Here is an 18,294-nt window from a genome sequence, read left to right as displayed (position 1 = left end):
ACCTACCTAAGGTACTTACCTTTTTTATTTTGGCTCCCTCCGTTATAACGCGATGAATGAAAGAAAGAAATAATCAATAGCTTTAATTTTAGCGAAAATAGCCCTATAGTACCGTTATCGGACTGGCCTGGCCGACTCGAGATCCGAGGAACGCGGGTTCGAATCCCGCCGCGCCGCTGGACTAATTAGCGAACCCACTCGTAGGGTCGTAGGTAATCATTGGTCATTGGCGTATCTGGGGTTATTTTTCAGGGGGCCCCTGGCCCATGGCATGCCATGTCCGATGGATATGGGGTACGATTAGTATCATAACTTTCATAACAAATATTCTCATGAATTAAAATACTAAAATTATTTTTATTAGCAAAATTAGCATCATATTAGTTCAATCAACACTGTAATCTTAATCATTTTTAGGAAGACGCTGACAGCCCTATCAGAGCGTTATCTCACAAGATCATCGCGGATATTTTAAATATTCCTCGAGATGCGCCCGCGCACATTGACTGGTGACCGATGGAAACATGAGGCTGTGGGTCCTGCTGTGTGTGGCGGTTCTCTGGGACTCTGTAAGTACCTACCTATAATTATGTTTATTAATTACTAGCGACCGCCCGCGATTTCGTACGCGTGGTCCCTGTTTTACCTCCTTATGGGTTGAATTTTGCAAATCTCGCCGTAAAATCATCCTTGGAATTCAATTCAACGAACATTAAAAAAAAAAGAATTGGTAAAATTCGTCCAGGCGCTGTTGAGCTTTGCGCTTACCAACACATTTTGCGATTCATTTTTATATTTTATGTAGATCATACGCTATATTGTTTTATTGGAAGAAATCACTTCTTAACCATTAGCCGTTGACCCAAATTGGTGTCTTTAGGCATTTCGCATCTCGAGTGGTCATTTTGTAGGGAGCTTTTCAAACTCTGTGCCTCTAGCACGAAAAACTCGTCTTTCGCAAACGATTCGAGATCGAAAGTTTTTCGTGCTAGAGGTCCATGTGATTTGATTCTATTAACCTATTATTAATGATTTATTACGACGCTCCAAAGATTAAGTCCAGTACAACGAAAAACGGCATTTATTAAAAGTTCTAAGAAATTTTGATAATATGATACCTAGGTATTGGTACTTACCTAACCATACAAAAAGTAGGTAGTAGGACGTAGGACTTACTATTTGTTTAAATGACCCCTTTTGGATAGAACGGTTTTTTAATAAGTCTTGTTTACTAAGTAATCTACTGTAATTCAAGGGCTAAAATTATTATGTAGCCTTAAGTATGTCGTAGTGGTAAATGGTCTCCTTTTCGAGCACATGAGGTCCCGGGTTCAATTTGTATTCATCATCATCATCTCAGCCATAGGACGTCCACTGCTAAACATAGGCCTCCCCCAATGCTTTCCATGTTACCCGGTTGGTAGCGGCCTGCGTCCAGTTTGTATTCAGAACGTTTAATCTAACAGTGTTATTTTTACAGGCCTCGCCCCAACCGACAAAAAGCACAGACAATGCCGACCGCGAGTGCTGTCCGTGCCCCAAAGACTCTGCTGTGGCCAGCAGCAATGCGCGTGAGTCAATCGACTGGGACCAATCCGCTGCGTCGAGTGTTGCGCGCGCAGACTGCCCATGTATGGGCATGGGAAGAAGCGCCGATTCTGATGGCGCACCGTCTGCGTTCTTGCCAGCTGCTGTGCGTGCGATCAGGCCTTTTGTGAGGTATGATATCAGTTTCATTACACTTTCAAAACCATCTAGCGAAATCGTGACGCAAACACACATAAAATAATAATGTTTTGTGCGGGAATCGAACCCGCGATCTCTGGCAATGAGGGCTATCGTTTTAGCGCTCACCAGTTGGCGCCACTGTAGAGTCAGGTCCTGTCACTTGCTAGTAGCGAAGACAGTGGCGCCAGCTGGTGAGCGCTAAAGTGGTAGGAGGACTATCGCATTTGCACTCATCAAGATGGCGCCACTGTAGAGTAAGGTCCTGTCAATCGCCAGGGGTGCCAACTGTTAAGTATAAAAACGATAGCCCTCATTGATATTGTCCGGTCCGGTCCGACCCACTAGGCCAGGTGGCCGCCTTGCCTAGACGAACATAAATTTCTTCTATCTTCTTTTTTGTAATTTTCTGTTTTACATAGAAAACATTCACTTTGACAAGCATGTTTCCACAGAGCACGTAACGTACGTTTCATGCACAAAAATGTATGTATTGCGCGAGAATTAAACCCACGACGATACGTGTACGACGACACGGTACGTGAACCACCAGTTTTGTGCATAATTAGTACCTATAACAAACTTATTTGTCGTTATCTACATAGGCGTAACGATAAGTTACAATTCTGTGTCCTAAAAAATTTTTTTTCCTACAGAGACAGTAGATCGGTTTGGAACGGTCATAGTAAAAGTTTGAAATGAATGAACTACATAATGTTTTTTTTTTGTTTTAGCTTGGACGACTCAAAAGAAGAACCAAAGCCTCTCCTGCACCCAGAAGTGGATCTAGCGTCGTCAGTATTGGACACTCTTCGGGAAGCAACGGATGAAGAGTACGAGGAAGCCTTAGCAAGGGACGCAGCTCGAGCCGCCTCAGATGACGGTATTGCAGCAGAATCAGCCCCCAACCTGGTAACTGTCATCTTTAACCCTAATGATTCATCTCATGATGACGTCATCCCAGAAGCATCCACTGCTCACGAGGCTAGATGCATCAGTCCTTTAGGTAGACCAAATCTTAGTCTTAGAACTTCAGCGCACGATCCAGATATTTTGACAGATATATTGGGACTGCCTAAAAGAAAACCATCAGCTCTGAGAGCATGGAACTTATTTGATATGGATAGTGGTGTAGGAGCTAGTAATGTAAACGAACAAGTAGTCAAACCCAATTTTAAAGAATCAGAAGCAGAGATTATTAAATCTCCTTTGATTAAATTTTCCAATGATAAATCGCAGAGACCGCTCACTCAAAACGTTCCTACTTTATTTAAAAACACAGACAATGATTTGAGTTCTACAATTCTAGATAAACTCAGAGAGTCTAAGATAGCTGTACCTAAAATTCAAATACCGGATCTCTCGCAAATATTTTCAAGGAAGGACGCTTATAATGCTTTCAGAAAGGCAGGAGATAATGAACTTGCTGCTAACACAATTGATACTGACAGTCGCAATTCACCAAGTGCATTCAAACTTAAGATACCACACATCTCAACACTGATTCCCAACATTGACTCTACAAGTAGAGCTAATGATTTTGTAAATGAGAACCGCAATTCTGTGGATACAACGAAATTTGATCTCCCAAACATTGCAAAATTGATACCTAAGATAGACTCATCTAGTCTGCGAACAACAAACAACGATGGTCTCAGTAATTCAGGCATTCAGGGATCAGAAAGTATTTTGAAACTTCAATTACCAAAATTAAAAGCAAGTGTTGGAAGGAATCAAAAATTATCTGATGATTCATTTGATTCTGATAGTTCCAATTCAGCCAGTACCATACAAGAGCGATACTCAAGCTTTTCTAAATTAAACACAGACACGAGAAATACTAATGAAGATAACAGCGTTTACACCAATTATTTAAAAATGCCCGCAGTGAAACAAATAAACATAAAACAAATGGAAAATGTCGATGATGAAGACAACACTCCAAAAAAGAAAACAGGATTTAATCTTAAGTTGCCCGATTTGAATTTAGCATCCACAAATTCTCGCGACGCAGCTACAGATTTACTTAATAATATTATTAAAGGACTACAGATTCCAAATCTAAATAACATAATACCATCCGATATGTTTAAATCGCAAACCAATGACCTGACTTCAAAATCAACGGTCCAAAAAGAGGTTCCTGTTAATCTTTTTGAAACTGAAATACTGGATACGGTTCCTGGTGCCTCTGAAAAACAAACCACGCAAGTTAACGAACTACAAAAAGAAAGAGATGATGATATTCGCAAAATAATAAATGAAGAATTAAAAAGTGAAGTCGAGAACTTGCCAATGAAAACTGAAATACTTGACAGTTTACCAAAGTCTTCAGAAGTATCTGAAATTGATGATAATAAAGATCCTGAAGCAGCTAACGTGATTGGATGTACTACAGGTGATTTAATCAATGCTGCTTCTGAACCAAGCCCAAAGAGTTTATCTAATGATGAAGAGACCTCAGAACTTATTAATGAAATAGAGTCAATGAATGAAGATAACATTGATGATGGGATAAGCGATGGAGTAATGGATAGAGAAAATGTTTTTGAGGATGCAGAGGATTATTTTGATGAGGCTAGAGGTTCTGAGAAGACTATCGAATTGCCGAGATTAAGCGGAGTCAAAAAGTCACAAATGAACCAAGCCCAATCTGAAAGTCAAAACAAAGATGTAAAAATGAGTAGACAAGACTTAGACAGCGAAAAATCTGATGAAAATGTTGATCAAGTGAATATTGACGATTTACAGCAGATGTCAGATTCTTTGTTGAACCAAGAAAATGAAAATGTGCAAAAAGAAGCTGCCGTGGAACAAAACGATATCCCTGATATAATTAACAATGAGTCGTCTGAAGTGAATAATATCCAAAAAACAGACAATGAAGTGTTAGAATCAAATAATATGAATAAAGCTGACAGTTCTTGTATTGTTACTCCAGATAAAAATAGCGGATTAGATATGAAATCTGACTCTAACAACAATGAAATGACAGTGGGAGCGAGTGAAAGAGTAGCTAATATTGTGAGACCAAATCTTGCCTCACCTCTGGGTCAAAGTATAATTGTACAACCTACGTTATTCCCGTCGAATTTGGATTTATTTAACAGACCAACACTTGATTTAAACAATTTGATTAATAATCCGCTACCCTCGTTTAAAATACCAAATCTTTTAAAAGCAAGTGAAGATAGTAAAACGAAACTATTTTCACCTAGCGATGATAGTATTGAAGACATCTTAAAACCAGATAGTTGGCCAGCTCCAGGGACTTCCAGTTTGAGATCAAGTTTACCATCTCTACAGCCCCTGGAAGATCTCAATTTAGATATACTGCAATTAAAACCATTGAGTTCAGATATGCCTGATTTACCAGGATTGAATTTGAATTCTTTCAAGACGAGACTGGCTCTGCCAAAATCGTTGGATTTGAAGCCTGTGTTACTGGAGTCATCAGTAGGCAATAAAAAGGGGGTGATCGGTGCTACGCTTACTCTAGGCTCTGGCAAAGACATTGATCGTTCCAATTTGCTACAAGAAGCCAGTTCCTCGTTAAAGACCCCTAGTATCCTCGGACAACCGCTAAGCACTTTACCTAGCTTTGAAGATTTACATGAAAGTTTCTTGGAGAAAACTCAGAACTTACTAAGCACTCCTTTACGGACAACAGGGAGAAACGTCGTTGAAGACACATTCCGTTCTAGTCAAGTTCTAACTGATAATTTGCGAGTTCAAGCTGAAAATACAGTAAAAGATATCCAGGAGAATTTGCAGTCAGCTTTAAGAGTACCAGGATTGCCAAGTCCAAGTTTAGGCTCATTCAGAAGTTCAGATGATCTATTGGAAGAGATATCAAGAAGACACGAAGACGTCAATGATAAGTTGAAGGGAATATCTGTAGATCTATCTGATCGTTTAGAGTCATTCCGAGATAATCTTCTTGATCAGTATAGGATCCCGTCTTTAGGTTCCAGTCTACTAGGTGAAAGTAGATTATCTCCACTCAGCTTGGATTTCCCCAAACAAAGCAGTACTTTTAGATCAAAACCGAGTAAAACTACCTTGAAGTTTTCTAATAAAGGAAAGTTTGTCACCCCAGCAAGTAAAAGTAAAAGTTCATCAAGGACGGCCGCAAATAAAAACAAACTGAAAGCAGCGTCCAGTATCGTAGCTCCGAAAGCAATAGAAATTCCTAAATTAAGAACAGCACCAAAAGAAACAAATCTCCTCAAAACACTTCGGAAAGAAACTACTTTAAAGACACCACAGTTTCTTTCCAGAGACAGGCCGACTTTAGGTTTGTTACAACCAGAAAAGAATTTGATTGATTTTGACAGGCCTCTTATGAAACCTAGATTGGGCCAAAGTAAGGTCAAAATATCATTTTCGACAACGCCCTTGCCACCGGTTTTGAAGAACAAGCCATCTTTTAGAGCCAATTCGAAACTAAAAGCCAAACCTTCGTTTAAAGATTCTCTACCATTATCTAGAAGCGCATCAAAGGATAAAAAAGTTTTAGGATCAAAATTGAGTTCATTGAGCGATTCTGGTGGATTTGCAAGCGAAAATGTACCTTCAAGAGTTAAAGCACCAGGCAGCTTAAGGTCTGCAGTAGAATCAGATGCTATTCCAAAATCAATATCAACGAGCACTGCAAAACCAGTTATCAGTCTCTTACTTCCTAAACCCAAATCTTTAGGTAAATCGTCTAGTGATCCTGAATTAGGGTCGTCAGCATTAAAATCGAAGTCTTTAGTCTCTGATCTAGCAGTTCCAAAAACAGAGAGCATTCTAAGAAGTAGCGATGCCCCTCGACTTCCAGCCTTATCATGGCCTAAGAAACTAGACGATGAGTTCTTGAGTAAAGTGAGAGAAGCACTAAGGGCTAGGTTAGCAGATATTGGCAAAAAACCCGTCAATATAGTTGACTCCAAATTGACTACTGAGCCTCCTACTGATGTTGACATGGCAAGATCAGCGTCGAATAACGTTGAAGTAACCGACTTACAGACGATGAAGGAAAATACCGCGTATACCTGTAAGATGATGTGTACTAAAAATACGTAAATTGATATTCGTTTTATTAAAAAACATCACAAATTGTTGACTATCGTACTTAATTAAGGCTGAGTTGCACCACCTAACTTTGACCGTAACTATAACGATAACCGGCGTTTTTTGTATGCAGTTTGACAGATTTTTGACGTTTGTCAAAGTTAAAGTATGATGGTGCAATCCAGCCTAAAAGATGTAACACTGAGGAGATAGTAACACGAAAGTAGAAAATTCAAGACCCTTGAATACTTACTGAACTGATACGAGTATTTAATTGTATCAAACTGAATATTTATTGTACAAAAACGGTAATGCTAATTAATCTAGGTAGTCCTTTAAGATGGCCCTTGTATTGTAAACACGAAGAATATACGAATGAAGGCACCAGTTGGCGCCACTAGCGAGTAAGGTCCTATCAGTAAGCCAGCGCAAGTGGTGCCAATTGGTGTTTGTAAATACGATAGATATTCTTATGATAAGTAGTAATTAAAAAAGTTTTATACTATTTTTGTGAATAAAAAATAAAAAAATGTTTTTTGTTTCATTTCAATGCACAATCCTTAATTGAGATTTACTTTAAACGCCTGACAATTATTTCCTGGCAATTGTTAGCCCGTGTGGTGACAGCAGAGTAGAATACATTTTGTCACCAAGTACTTAGGGGCTACACATCAAACAGAGAACGGGCAGCAGCGCTCTCTGAAAAACATCTTTTAAACTGCGATCTCCAACTCGCCTGCCAAGCGTGGGGATTATGGCAAAACCCTCCGCTATAGTGGAGGAGGCTCATAGTCCAGCAGTGGACTGTAAAGGGCTGTTGATGATGATATTGGGATTTTATTTTTAACATTATAATATGCTCCAATTGGCGTTAATTTGGGGATTGTCAATGGGGAATAATAATAATAATAATAATAAAGTTTATTTATTTCTCTTTCACAATATAGTCACTATAAAATACTGTTGTGAATACATCAAAATGCTTAATAACTATATTGTGAGAGACTGGTGTCCGTACTAGGTAAGACCTGTGTTACAGATTACCAGGCTCCCACCACCTCACCGCTAGTAGATAAAAAATAAATTAAGGAAGATTCAGACATATTATGTAAATCCAATTTTAGAGAGATTAGAAGAATCTAATAATTGAGCCTCCAGGTACTGCATGTCAGGTGCATTGTGTGTGTGTGTGTTTGTGTGTGTGTGTGTGTGTGTGTGTGTATGCAAGTGTATGTGTGTGTAAGTGATTGTGAGTATAAGTGTTTTCGAGTGTGTTGTTTTAAATAATAGTACGTACGAAACGATGTATTTTAGTTTAAGGTATGTAGTAACTGTTCTGTATCAGTATATGTTAGGTCTAGTAGCCACGAATTTATTTTTCTTTTACATTCTATCGTATTCAGTGGGTAAATATTTAAAAATCGGTTAGCTGTATTGTATAAGTGGGGGCCAAGAAAGTGAAAAAATCTTTGGGTAAGCTTTAATTTAAATTTTGGTTTCGAGAAAATTTTATGTTTCCGGCGTTTGTTTTTGTTCAGAGTGGGGTCATATACTGATTGCGAGTGTTGTTTCAGTAGGGTTTGTTGGATAAAGATTTGACGGACTGTTAGGACTTTGGTTTTTTGATACAGTTCAGTGGTCGGGAAGAAGAATGGGAGGGAACAGCAGACCTTTAGAACAGCTCTTTGAGCACGTTCGAGCTGTATGAGGTGGGATTTTGATGCACCACCCCATGATGTGATGCAATATGATAAAATAGATTGACATAGTGCGAAGTAAATCATTTTTATAACCTTTTCATCCGCCACATGTCTTAGGTTTTTAAAAATATAAATAAGTTTACGTGTCCTCTTGGTTAATTGCTCAATGTGGGACTGATAATTCAGATTTTTGTCTATTATTACTCCAAGATATTTTATAGTGTCTACATTTTGTAGTTTCTGGCAGGAACACAAAGTGGTGTATGGATCAATGCAAGAATGTGCTATAATAAAATGTTGTGTAAGGGTGTAGGGATGGTTAGCATTGTTTGGAGAAAAAGCGATATATTTTGTTTTGTCAACATTCAGGGTGAGTAGGTTATCATCCAGCCAGCGCGTTACCTTGTTGAGTCCAATCTGAGCAAGTCGACAAGTTTCTTCCCAAGTATCACCAGAGAAGAGTAAAGCCGTGTCATCCGCGAATGTAACTATTTTTCCATTTTTAAGTGATAGGTTGCAAAGGTCATTTATGAAGGCAAGGAACAGTGTTGGGCCTAGTATACTGCCCTGTGGAACTCCGTAAGAAATAGGAAGGTCATCACTATGAATACCGTCGATCGTAACACACTGTGTCCGCCCTTTTAAGTAACTATCCATAAGTTCCAGCTGTATTCCACGTACACCAAGGTTGTTCAGTTTATGAAGAAGTAATGGGATAGAGACCGTGTCAAACGCCTTCGCGAGGTCCAGGAATACGGCAATAACCTTCTTTTTATCGTCCAGCTTAGTGACTAAGAAATTAGTAAGTTCATGGACAGCATCGCTTGTTGATCTTTTTGCACGGAATCCGTACTGGGAGCTTGATAGTAGGTTTTTTGTCTCTAAATAATTAGTCAGTCTTTTGTTTATGATTTTTTCTAAAATTTTTGAAAGTGCCGGAAGTATAGAAATTGGCCGATAATTACTGACACGGTCTCTATCGCCATTCTTATGGATGGGATGAACTAAAGCGCGCTTAAATGACGAAGGAAATATACCAGTCATCAAGGATAGGTTACTAATGTGGACCATAATAGGAGCAATAATGTCTTTGTATCTTTTGATGACAGCATTCGGGATATTATCTATACCAATTGCACAAATTTGCTTTAGATTATTTATTATATTTTTAACCTCGTCCACATCAGTGGGAAGCAAGCAAAGGGAGTCTGCGTTAGTTAAGATGGGAGTCAGCGCTAATGTGGTGGGTTTATGGCTTTTGTTGAGTATGTTTTCAGCTAGGTTTTTTCCGACATTCACAAAATATTGATTGACTAAGTTTGCCGAATTAACAGGATTACTATTAGTTATTAGGTCTGTACATGAAAGTTTTGGGTTTTTTAGGTAGGTTATGTTTTTAATAACTTCCCATAATCTTTTGCTGTTATGTTGTGCGTTTTTAAGTTCAGTTTTATCATAGAAAACTGAACTTAAAAACGCATAGAATAGTGGAATAAGCCTGATTTGATTTGACATCAGCAGACCAACCAGACCGCAGAGACTTTAAACTTTAACCCCCTTATTAATAAAAGTTACACCCTAGTTGAACTCTGGTTTAAATTGTCATTTACTTAGTATGGAAATGTCACTTTTCATCCTGGGTGTAACTTTTACCCGGGTGTGATAAGGGGGTAGAGATTTAAACTTTTTCCTTGAGTGTTAGTACCTAGATCAGTATACGAGTATAATGGATAGCTTTCCGCCTGCTGCTTCGCCAGCGTGGAATTTTTCGGTTTTTCATATTATAACCTTATGACACTCAGTAATAATGTGGCTTATATTGGCGAAAGAATTTTTAAAATCGGTTCAGTAGATCCCGAGATTACCCTTTACAATTTAAGAAATATACATACACACAAACTTTACCTCTTTATAATATTATTATAGATAACTCTTAGTCATCTATCTTCATCCATCCAGGAGAATGTTACTTTTTAAATCAGCACGAATTGTGCATTGTTATGCATTTATTTCTGCATTTACAAAATTTTCCTCGATAAGGTCAAGTTGCCAAGGTTTATCACTCATTACATGGTTTATCATAGTTATTCTAGCTTACACAATTTTACAACAAACAATGCATAAAACAATATGTAAACCTATACGAAACCTTTGTCACTACGTGATTTTTGCAAGCAATTCCTCTTGACTCTAAATTGAACAGTTTTGTTAATTAGTTATAATTTTTAATAATCTGTTATTTTTTAAGTTTTGAGAAGAAATGAACGTTTGAAATAATGGTTAACAGTCGTTTAATTTCAATTAGTTTAGTAGTTACAGTGTTATCAGTGAATGCTGCCTTGTTTACTACAAAAGGTTTGTTTGAAAGAATTTACCTAGGTACTTACGAGTATAATAATTATGTAAGTAGTTGTCAAAAATTCTTAGGCTGAGTTGCACCACCTTATTTTAACCGAAACAATAACCGGTGCTTTTTCTATGGAGTTTGACAAATTTTCTGAGGTTTGTCAAAGTTAAAGTAAGATGGTGCAATTCAGCCATAAACTTTAGGGCTATATTTCACCGGGACACCATGGCGGTGCAACCAGTCGCCGCTACCAACAAAATGTATACAGCTTTGCGCAACCAAACGGACACCAGGTGAGTAACTTCTCTATAGAGCTGTATACATTTTGTTGGTAGCGGCGACTGGTTGCGCCGCCATGGTGTCCCGGTGAAATATAGCCCTAAGGCGGGAATCGAAATCCACGTACATAGTACAACAACAACTACAGCAACAGCGTACTATGAAACTTGAAAATTTCGACTTATTCATCCAGTGTCTAAGCTCAGATGGAAGAGCAGTCGCAGGTTGGTATCTTGGGGGCAGCTGCATGGTGGTCACCATCGAACCTTAACTTCGAACTCTTCCTTATTCTGATTAATTTCGTTGCGGTTCCAATGACAGATAACTTTCCCCCGAGACAAACTTGACCTTCACTGGCAGGGTTTTAATTGGTAATCAAGCTGTAAATCCTAGCTACACAGGAGTTGCAGCGGTGGGAACGAGAGGTGGAAATAGTCCCGTTACCCTATGACATGGACAACATATTTTGAGTTGCAGATGCGTTACATCTGTATAAAAAATGAACCTTTTTTCTTCATTTTGTACCCTTTCAGAGTTCCCGTGCCAACCCAGAGCCATTCCAGGTCAATCGGTGGTCTGCGTGTGTAACGCGGACTACTGTGATAAGATTGAGAGAGAAGCACCAAAAGCTAACCATTATGTTGCTTATACGAGTTCGAAGGTAAACTGTAATACATTGACGCCCGTATTCACAAACGATGCTTGCTTTAGTGAAGCAGCAAATCGAACGTACAGCGTTAAATAGAGCCCTGTGAGTGGTTCGTGTGTCACCATGTGCGTGCGCGCGTACTGTGAGACCTCATAGTAATGTTTGTGAATACGGGCGTAAGGCTGACTTGCACCATCTAACTTTCACCAATTTTTTTTGTATGGAGTTTGACTGACTTTGGAAAAGAATGATCATTAACTTGACTTATGGTCCTATGTCCCCTAGATGGGGCAGAGGGCGTCCACAACAGTCCTCCATCTCGTTCGGTCTTGAGCTTCTCGCTTGATTTTGCTCCAGGTCTTGCCGATCTTCTTCGCCATGATCATTAATGTAACAATTTATTTCAGGCGGGATTACGTTTTTATAAAACTACAGGTCAATTGCAGGAAGCTATTAATGGTAAGTTATTTTTATCTAGAATTCTGTGCACTCGTGCTTCCAAGTATATGGCATACAGATGAATATACGACCGTGCCACATTTTTGAATAAGGCACGCATGCGGCTTGGTCCGCTTTTCATTATTTCATACACATGTTTTTCCGTTCCGCGTGCTTGTAGCCCGCGTAATAAGAAAAACGGGCAGCTCGCATGTGGACCAGATCCGCAGACGCGTGCGGCTCTATGTGACTTAAGGTCCAATGTCCCCTAGATGGGGCAGAGGGCGTCCACAACAGTCCTCCATCGCGTTCGGTCTTGAGCTTCGTGTTTGATCTCGCTCTAGGTCTAGCCGATTTTCTTCGCCTCGTCTGCTACAGTGCGCCGCCAAGTTGTCTGCGGCTCTACATGAGATTGTTTAACTTGTTCACAACGAGGCATAATTATGATCTCGTTTTTGCAACATTTTCGTATGTTTTTGGTGGGATTAATGATTATGATTACTGTTACTTTCAGGCACTTTTCCGCTGACGGCACTAACACTGAACGTGAGCATTCAGTACCAAGCGATTGACGGCTTCGGTGGCGCCATCACGGACGCGGCTGGACTCAATTGGCTGAGCCTCACCGATACCAACCTACGCCAAAGTTTGATAGAGTAAGTTTAACCACTATCTGAGGCATTTCCAGAAAAGTTAACGCTCAATTAATTTGACGACTAGCCTCTATAACTGAGAAATGTTGAATAGGTAAATCACATATCAGAAGCGCCCCAAGCAAACACATGATGACGTGGTATTATCATAGAAAAAACAAATTATTTACTCTGGTATTAAGCTTCTCTCTTTTCTTTAAGATTGGCACCCGTTTTTCCATGGGAAGATCTTTAGTTTTTCTTATTTTTGAAACCGCACCCATGCAAGTATGTGCAGATGTCAGCACATTAAACTAAAAAAAATACTTGTGTATCTTATATTATGCAGTGTTATAATTATTGTGTGCGATTATGTATGAATAGTCTGATGTCCGAACACGTCATTCTGCTCTCCGATCAGCGTATCAGGTTCAACTGGTTTCTGATAGAAGAAGTCTTCTTCTTCGTCGCTACACTCTTGCCAGACTGGTCGTGGTCGTCACACGCCTCACAATCCGTCACCATTCCTCCCGCACTGCAGCCTTTCTTGTGCACTCGTGGCATACGTGGCCTTTCTGACACTTTACTTATCTATTTAACAATTCCAGCTCGTACTTCAGTTCCAAAGGCCTCGAGTACACCATGATCCGAACGCCAATAGGCTGCAGCGATTTTTCCAGCAGAAAATATGCGCTAAACGAGCTACCACTGTACGACAAACAGCTGTCAAATTTCAGTCTCGCTGAAGAAGATTTCAATTTGAAGGTAAGACTAAAGGTTACAATTCATACTACACAACAAGGCTGCAATAGGAGATATTTAGCTGCAACAATGTAGGTAGATAACGAAGAGCTGAAAGACGTAGTGTGGGCAGGCCTCCCATTAGGTGGAGTTTCATCTGGAGTCTTAACCAAAGAAGAAGGTTATTTTACCTCTAACTGTCGAGTCTTAACTCAACAATGCTGTTAACATTGTTGTTATGGCGACAGACTTTGGTAAGATGGTAGCTAGACAGGCTTAGAACAAGTCTTACCACGAATGTAACCAAACAAAAAATAAGCCCACTAGGAATCGAACCAGGGATTGTACATAAAAATTGTAAATCTTTGCATAAAAATTTTTCTGCCGTTTGGTGTAGTGGTTCGAAACGGACTACTATTCCGGAGGTAGCGGGTTCGATTCCCGCACAGTACAAACATTTGTGTGCATGAACATATTTGTTTGTATTGGACTGGGTGTTTTCTATGTATAATAAGTATGTATTTACACAAAAAAAGTATTTAAGTATGTTTATATCTGTTGTCTAGTACCCATAGTACAAGCTTTGCTTAGTTTGGGACAAGAAGCGCAGTGTAAAATGTCTAAGTATATTTATTATTATTTATTAATTAATATTCACCTAATCCTTCACAGATCCCTATGTTCAAAGCAGCAATAAAGGCTTCTAATCAAGACATATACGTCATCGCCACCACCTGGTCACCTCCGGACTGGATGAAGGTGTCCAACGGGATTTCTGTGTGCGGGAAACTGAACCCTGATTACTACCAGACTTACGCAGACTACCATGTTAAGTAAGTATGCAGACTTTTGGAATACTCCTGGCTATACAGTAGTTTCTGTGGTGGAATTAGATAGCTACCTACTTAGATACTATAATGTACACCACATAAAGCTAAGAAAGTAATTAATATACTTATAAAACTTAAACGGCACAATTTAGGCGATCTTATCGCTAGGAAGCGATCTCTTAAACCCAGATTAGGCTCGTAAACTGTCCTCAATAGGTACTGAAGATGAAAGTCAAAAGTTTGAAGAAATAACATCTTGTAACATTATTAAAAAAGACGCTGACAATGTAGCAGAATTTCCAAGGATGTCCACTGCAGGACAATAGCTTCTCCCAAGGAAACCCTGTTTCCACAACGACCTATCTTAGGACACTGCCTGCATCCATGTGCTTCCCGCTACCACAAAATGTGCCGCTACATTAGAAAATAGAATAAATTTTATGTTTTTTTTTAAGATTCATCGATGAGTACAATAAGCAAGGCATCAAGATATGGGCCTTGACGACGACGAATGAACCATCGAACGCGTTTCTTGCGACCATGGTGTTCAACTGTATGGGTTGGAGCAGTACCGATCAGGTAAGGGCCCGTGTAGGCGGGCAATCGCCGGGAGGGACTGTGGTAGTGAAGGCTTTGTCCGGAATCCCACAGTTCCTTCCCACTTTAGGCGAATGACGGAACACCGGGGTCTTTTTAGTGGGTATGCCTTTCTCCTTCTGACTTGGTGAACCCCACATTTCATAACCTACCTTGTCCCCGCAGGATAGGTACCTATGCAATTAAATGCATTTTTTTCCCGAAAATATGCGCTTTAGTCGTTAATTATAGCTATTTAACGGGACTATTCCCACCTCTCGTTCCCACCGCTGCGACTCTTGTGTAGCAAGGATCTACAGCTTGACCGCCAATAAAAACCCAACCAGTGAAGGTCAAGTTTGTCCCGGGGTAAAGTTAAACTGTCATTGGTCCTGCAACGAAATTTCTAGTTCATTCTAGCTATGAATGTAGGGGAGACCGAGGTGTTCACTGACCTCTGTGTCAAAACACTTTGGTCCTTAGGAAAGAACATCAATCAAGATAACTACTTTGTAGTAGGTTCATTTAGTTACATTACAATCAGTGCCGTTACAATTTACTTATTATTAAATTAATGATTGTTTGTTTTCAGGCAAAATGGATCGTGAATAATTTCGGTCCAACTGTTCGCGCCTCTAAGTATAACAATACCTTGATTTTTGTGAACGATGATCAACGATATATCATACCATTTCTGTTTAATGAGGTAACTCACTAAAATTACTAGCCAATTTGTAATTAAGCAAAATTACAAACTGTTTTTCTGTAGGATAACCAAAGTATGCTTGTATCACGCACGAGTGAGCTCACCACAATAAGTAGTCGAGCGGCGGCGGGGACCGAAACTGTGTTCCCCGGATCAAGACAAGAGTCGGCCAGTCCGACCCCTTCACCGTTCGGCTATTGTGGCTTCGTTTTTGAAGAATTGCCTAAGTAGCACATAGCTCATAGAATTATGGCCATTGGGGCAGAAAGGTTCTCGACAGGCGACCATGGGCCGGAAGACATAGTGTATCCAGGCTTCCCTTGCTGATACCGATAATCAGGTCGCGGAAATCACAGGACAAGTCGTGGTAGAAATCCTCGTGGAGGCATTTGTCCAGCAACTGCTTGACAAAAGATTCTGCAACGCCATATTTGGAATTCTGCAACGCCTGATTTCGTGGCAATTCTTTAATTGAGGAATTATCTTCATAGCTGGTAGCCAGCGACCCCAGGGTGTTGAACTACATAGATGGAGTAGCAGTGCATGGTTACGCGGACCTAGTGATCCCCGCATCTATACTGGAAGCAGTCACCAACCTGTACCCGCAGTTGAAACTGATGATGACTGAGTTTTGTGAAGGTAAGTCTTCTTTACAGGACCGATCGTAGTGGTAATCCTAGCTTGGAGGAGGACTTTGACCAGCCAGCAGTGGACATTATTTCGCAAAGAACGTCTCAATGTAGTCGTCTCTTGCTCGATTTCTTTAAAGCACAGTTTTAAACGGTAGAAAACATTGTGTAGGCGGGCCTCTTACTCGATAGACCGACGATAAAAATGTGAAATGTGTTGTGAAAATCTTTTGGCCTTTATCTAGCAGTAGACAATTTAGTTGAAACGAATACAGGGTGTTCTAGAAAAATAGTAATAATATTAGCGGCGTTTGACAGTAACACTAACACACATCACTAATAATAATTAATGTTTTTGCCGTTTTATTACCACCTACACCTACTAATTTGATTTTAAACCTTACAGGATACCTCTCGCCCACACAGAAAGTACTATTAGGCTCTTGGGATAGAGCAGAGTCATACATTAAGAGTATATTAGGGGTAAGTATTTTATTTATTTATAAAGGGTTGCAGCCTTGCAGCAGAATGCCTCCTCATTACGTTCAATGTTTTTTGAGAATGAAACCTTAAACTGGAACCGGTTTCTTCTTATATTCTCTTTGAATTCTTATGAATTCTTATGAAGACTCATTACGAATTACGATACTCATATAACTTTTTAACAGGACTTTATTGTTTCTATCTCTCTAGAATTTGAACTTCGGCGCAGCAGGTTACGTCGACTGGAACCTTTGTCTAAACCAAATCGGGGGTCCCAACTGGGCGCTAAACTTCGTGGACTCCCCGATCATAGTCTTCCCAGAGGCTGGGGAGTTCGTCAAGCAGCCCACGTACTATGCCATGGGCCACTTCTCCAAGTTCCTACCTCGAGGGTCGAAGAGGATCCATGTTGATATTTACAAGTCGCAGTACGATTTGAACCTGCAAAACGTCGCGTTTGTGACGCCGCTGAACACGGTCGTTGTTATTTTATATAATCCGTAAGTACACCTGCTTTATGATGTCGGTCCACCTTCTGGGTGGACGTCCCACGCTGCGTTTTCCGGTATGCGGCCTCCACTCCAGAACCTTGCTGCCCATCGGCCGTCAGGTAAAGGCAAGGTACCAGGAGCGCTGAACGCAGGCCGCTACCAAACGGGTAACATGGAAAGCATTGGGGGAGGCCTATGTTCAGCAGTGGACGTCCTATGGCTGAAATGATAATGATTGAGAGTACTAATGATAAAGTAGCTAGGTATTTTATCGGAAAATAAACAAGTACCCAACTTTTGATCGACAAGTAGACATCAGCTGAATAAATAATATCAATTCATTTCCCCAGAATGAATGGAAACAAAGGGATTTTCATATTCAATTTTTCCATGCCCATTGAGGTCTATGTACTAAATCCATGACGAAATTTTACAATTAAAATAACTTCTAAGTACTTAATTTAACATAGTCAACATGACGTTTACACCCTGTATGTTTGTTTAAGTATATCCTGATAGAGAAAATGGAGTCTTAGGAGACATATTATTAGAACCTATAATAAACTTAGCTTACGTTAACTATCAGGAACTTATCTATGAGATAAACTAAACATTGTTGGTTTACTTGTTCTCGGAATGAGACATCTGGCAAAGTCCGCGAAATAGCAAGTTGTCTAGCTAAGCTGGAGTCAAGGGTTTCCAATTACGAGTATGTCAGGTAACTAACTGAAACTTTAACAAGAACTGGTGAACCATCAATCTATAAAAAAAATATAAATACTACTCTAAACTAATTGTAACAAATTACTATAACTCATAATAATTTGCAGGGCAGCCGAGACCAGAGTTATTATAAAGCTGGGCAGCCAAGCGGCCACAGTGTTGCTTCCCGCACAGTCCGTGATGACCGTAGAGATGGTGCTTGATCAGTGAGTACGCCCCGCCTACGACCCGTCTATGCCCCACACATTCTTACTACTATTATGTCTCTCATTTTGTTTCCTTATTAAGTT

The 18,294-nt window shown here is 39.8% G+C and overlaps 2 protein-coding genes across 2 annotated transcripts; both read left to right on the top strand.

The window, feature by feature from the left end:
• The first annotated feature begins 443 nt into the window (after window positions 1-443).
• LOC135082509 (uncharacterized) lies at window positions 444-7,254 on the top strand. Its single transcript, XM_063977307.1, has 3 exons — window positions 444-569; window positions 1,481-1,719; window positions 2,460-7,254. Exons 1-3 carry the CDS (start codon window positions 525-527, stop codon window positions 6,790-6,792), a joined length of 4,617 nt encoding a protein of 1,538 aa, XP_063833377.1. The 5' UTR covers window positions 444-524; the 3' UTR covers window positions 6,793-7,254.
• A 4,012-nt stretch (window positions 7,255-11,266) lies between these two features.
• On the top strand, window positions 11,267-18,214 carry LOC135082480 (lysosomal acid glucosylceramidase-like). Its single transcript, XM_063977276.1, has 11 exons — window positions 11,267-11,330; window positions 11,640-11,767; window positions 12,163-12,214; window positions 12,708-12,849; window positions 13,434-13,590; window positions 14,239-14,399; window positions 14,852-14,975; window positions 16,170-16,317; window positions 16,714-16,790; window positions 17,001-17,290; window positions 18,112-18,214. Exons 1-11 carry the CDS (start codon window positions 11,267-11,269, stop codon window positions 18,212-18,214), a joined length of 1,446 nt encoding a protein of 481 aa, XP_063833346.1.
• The last annotated feature ends 80 nt before the right edge of the window (window positions 18,215-18,294 follow it).

Source organism: Ostrinia nubilalis, chromosome 21 (genome assembly GCF_963855985.1).
Source record: "Ostrinia nubilalis chromosome 21, ilOstNubi1.1, whole genome shotgun sequence".
In the NCBI taxonomy this organism is placed as follows: Eukaryota; Metazoa; Arthropoda; class Insecta; order Lepidoptera; family Crambidae; genus Ostrinia; species Ostrinia nubilalis.
Note: the sequence above shows the minus strand (reverse complement) of the source record. Positions and strands in the feature narration are given on the sequence as shown.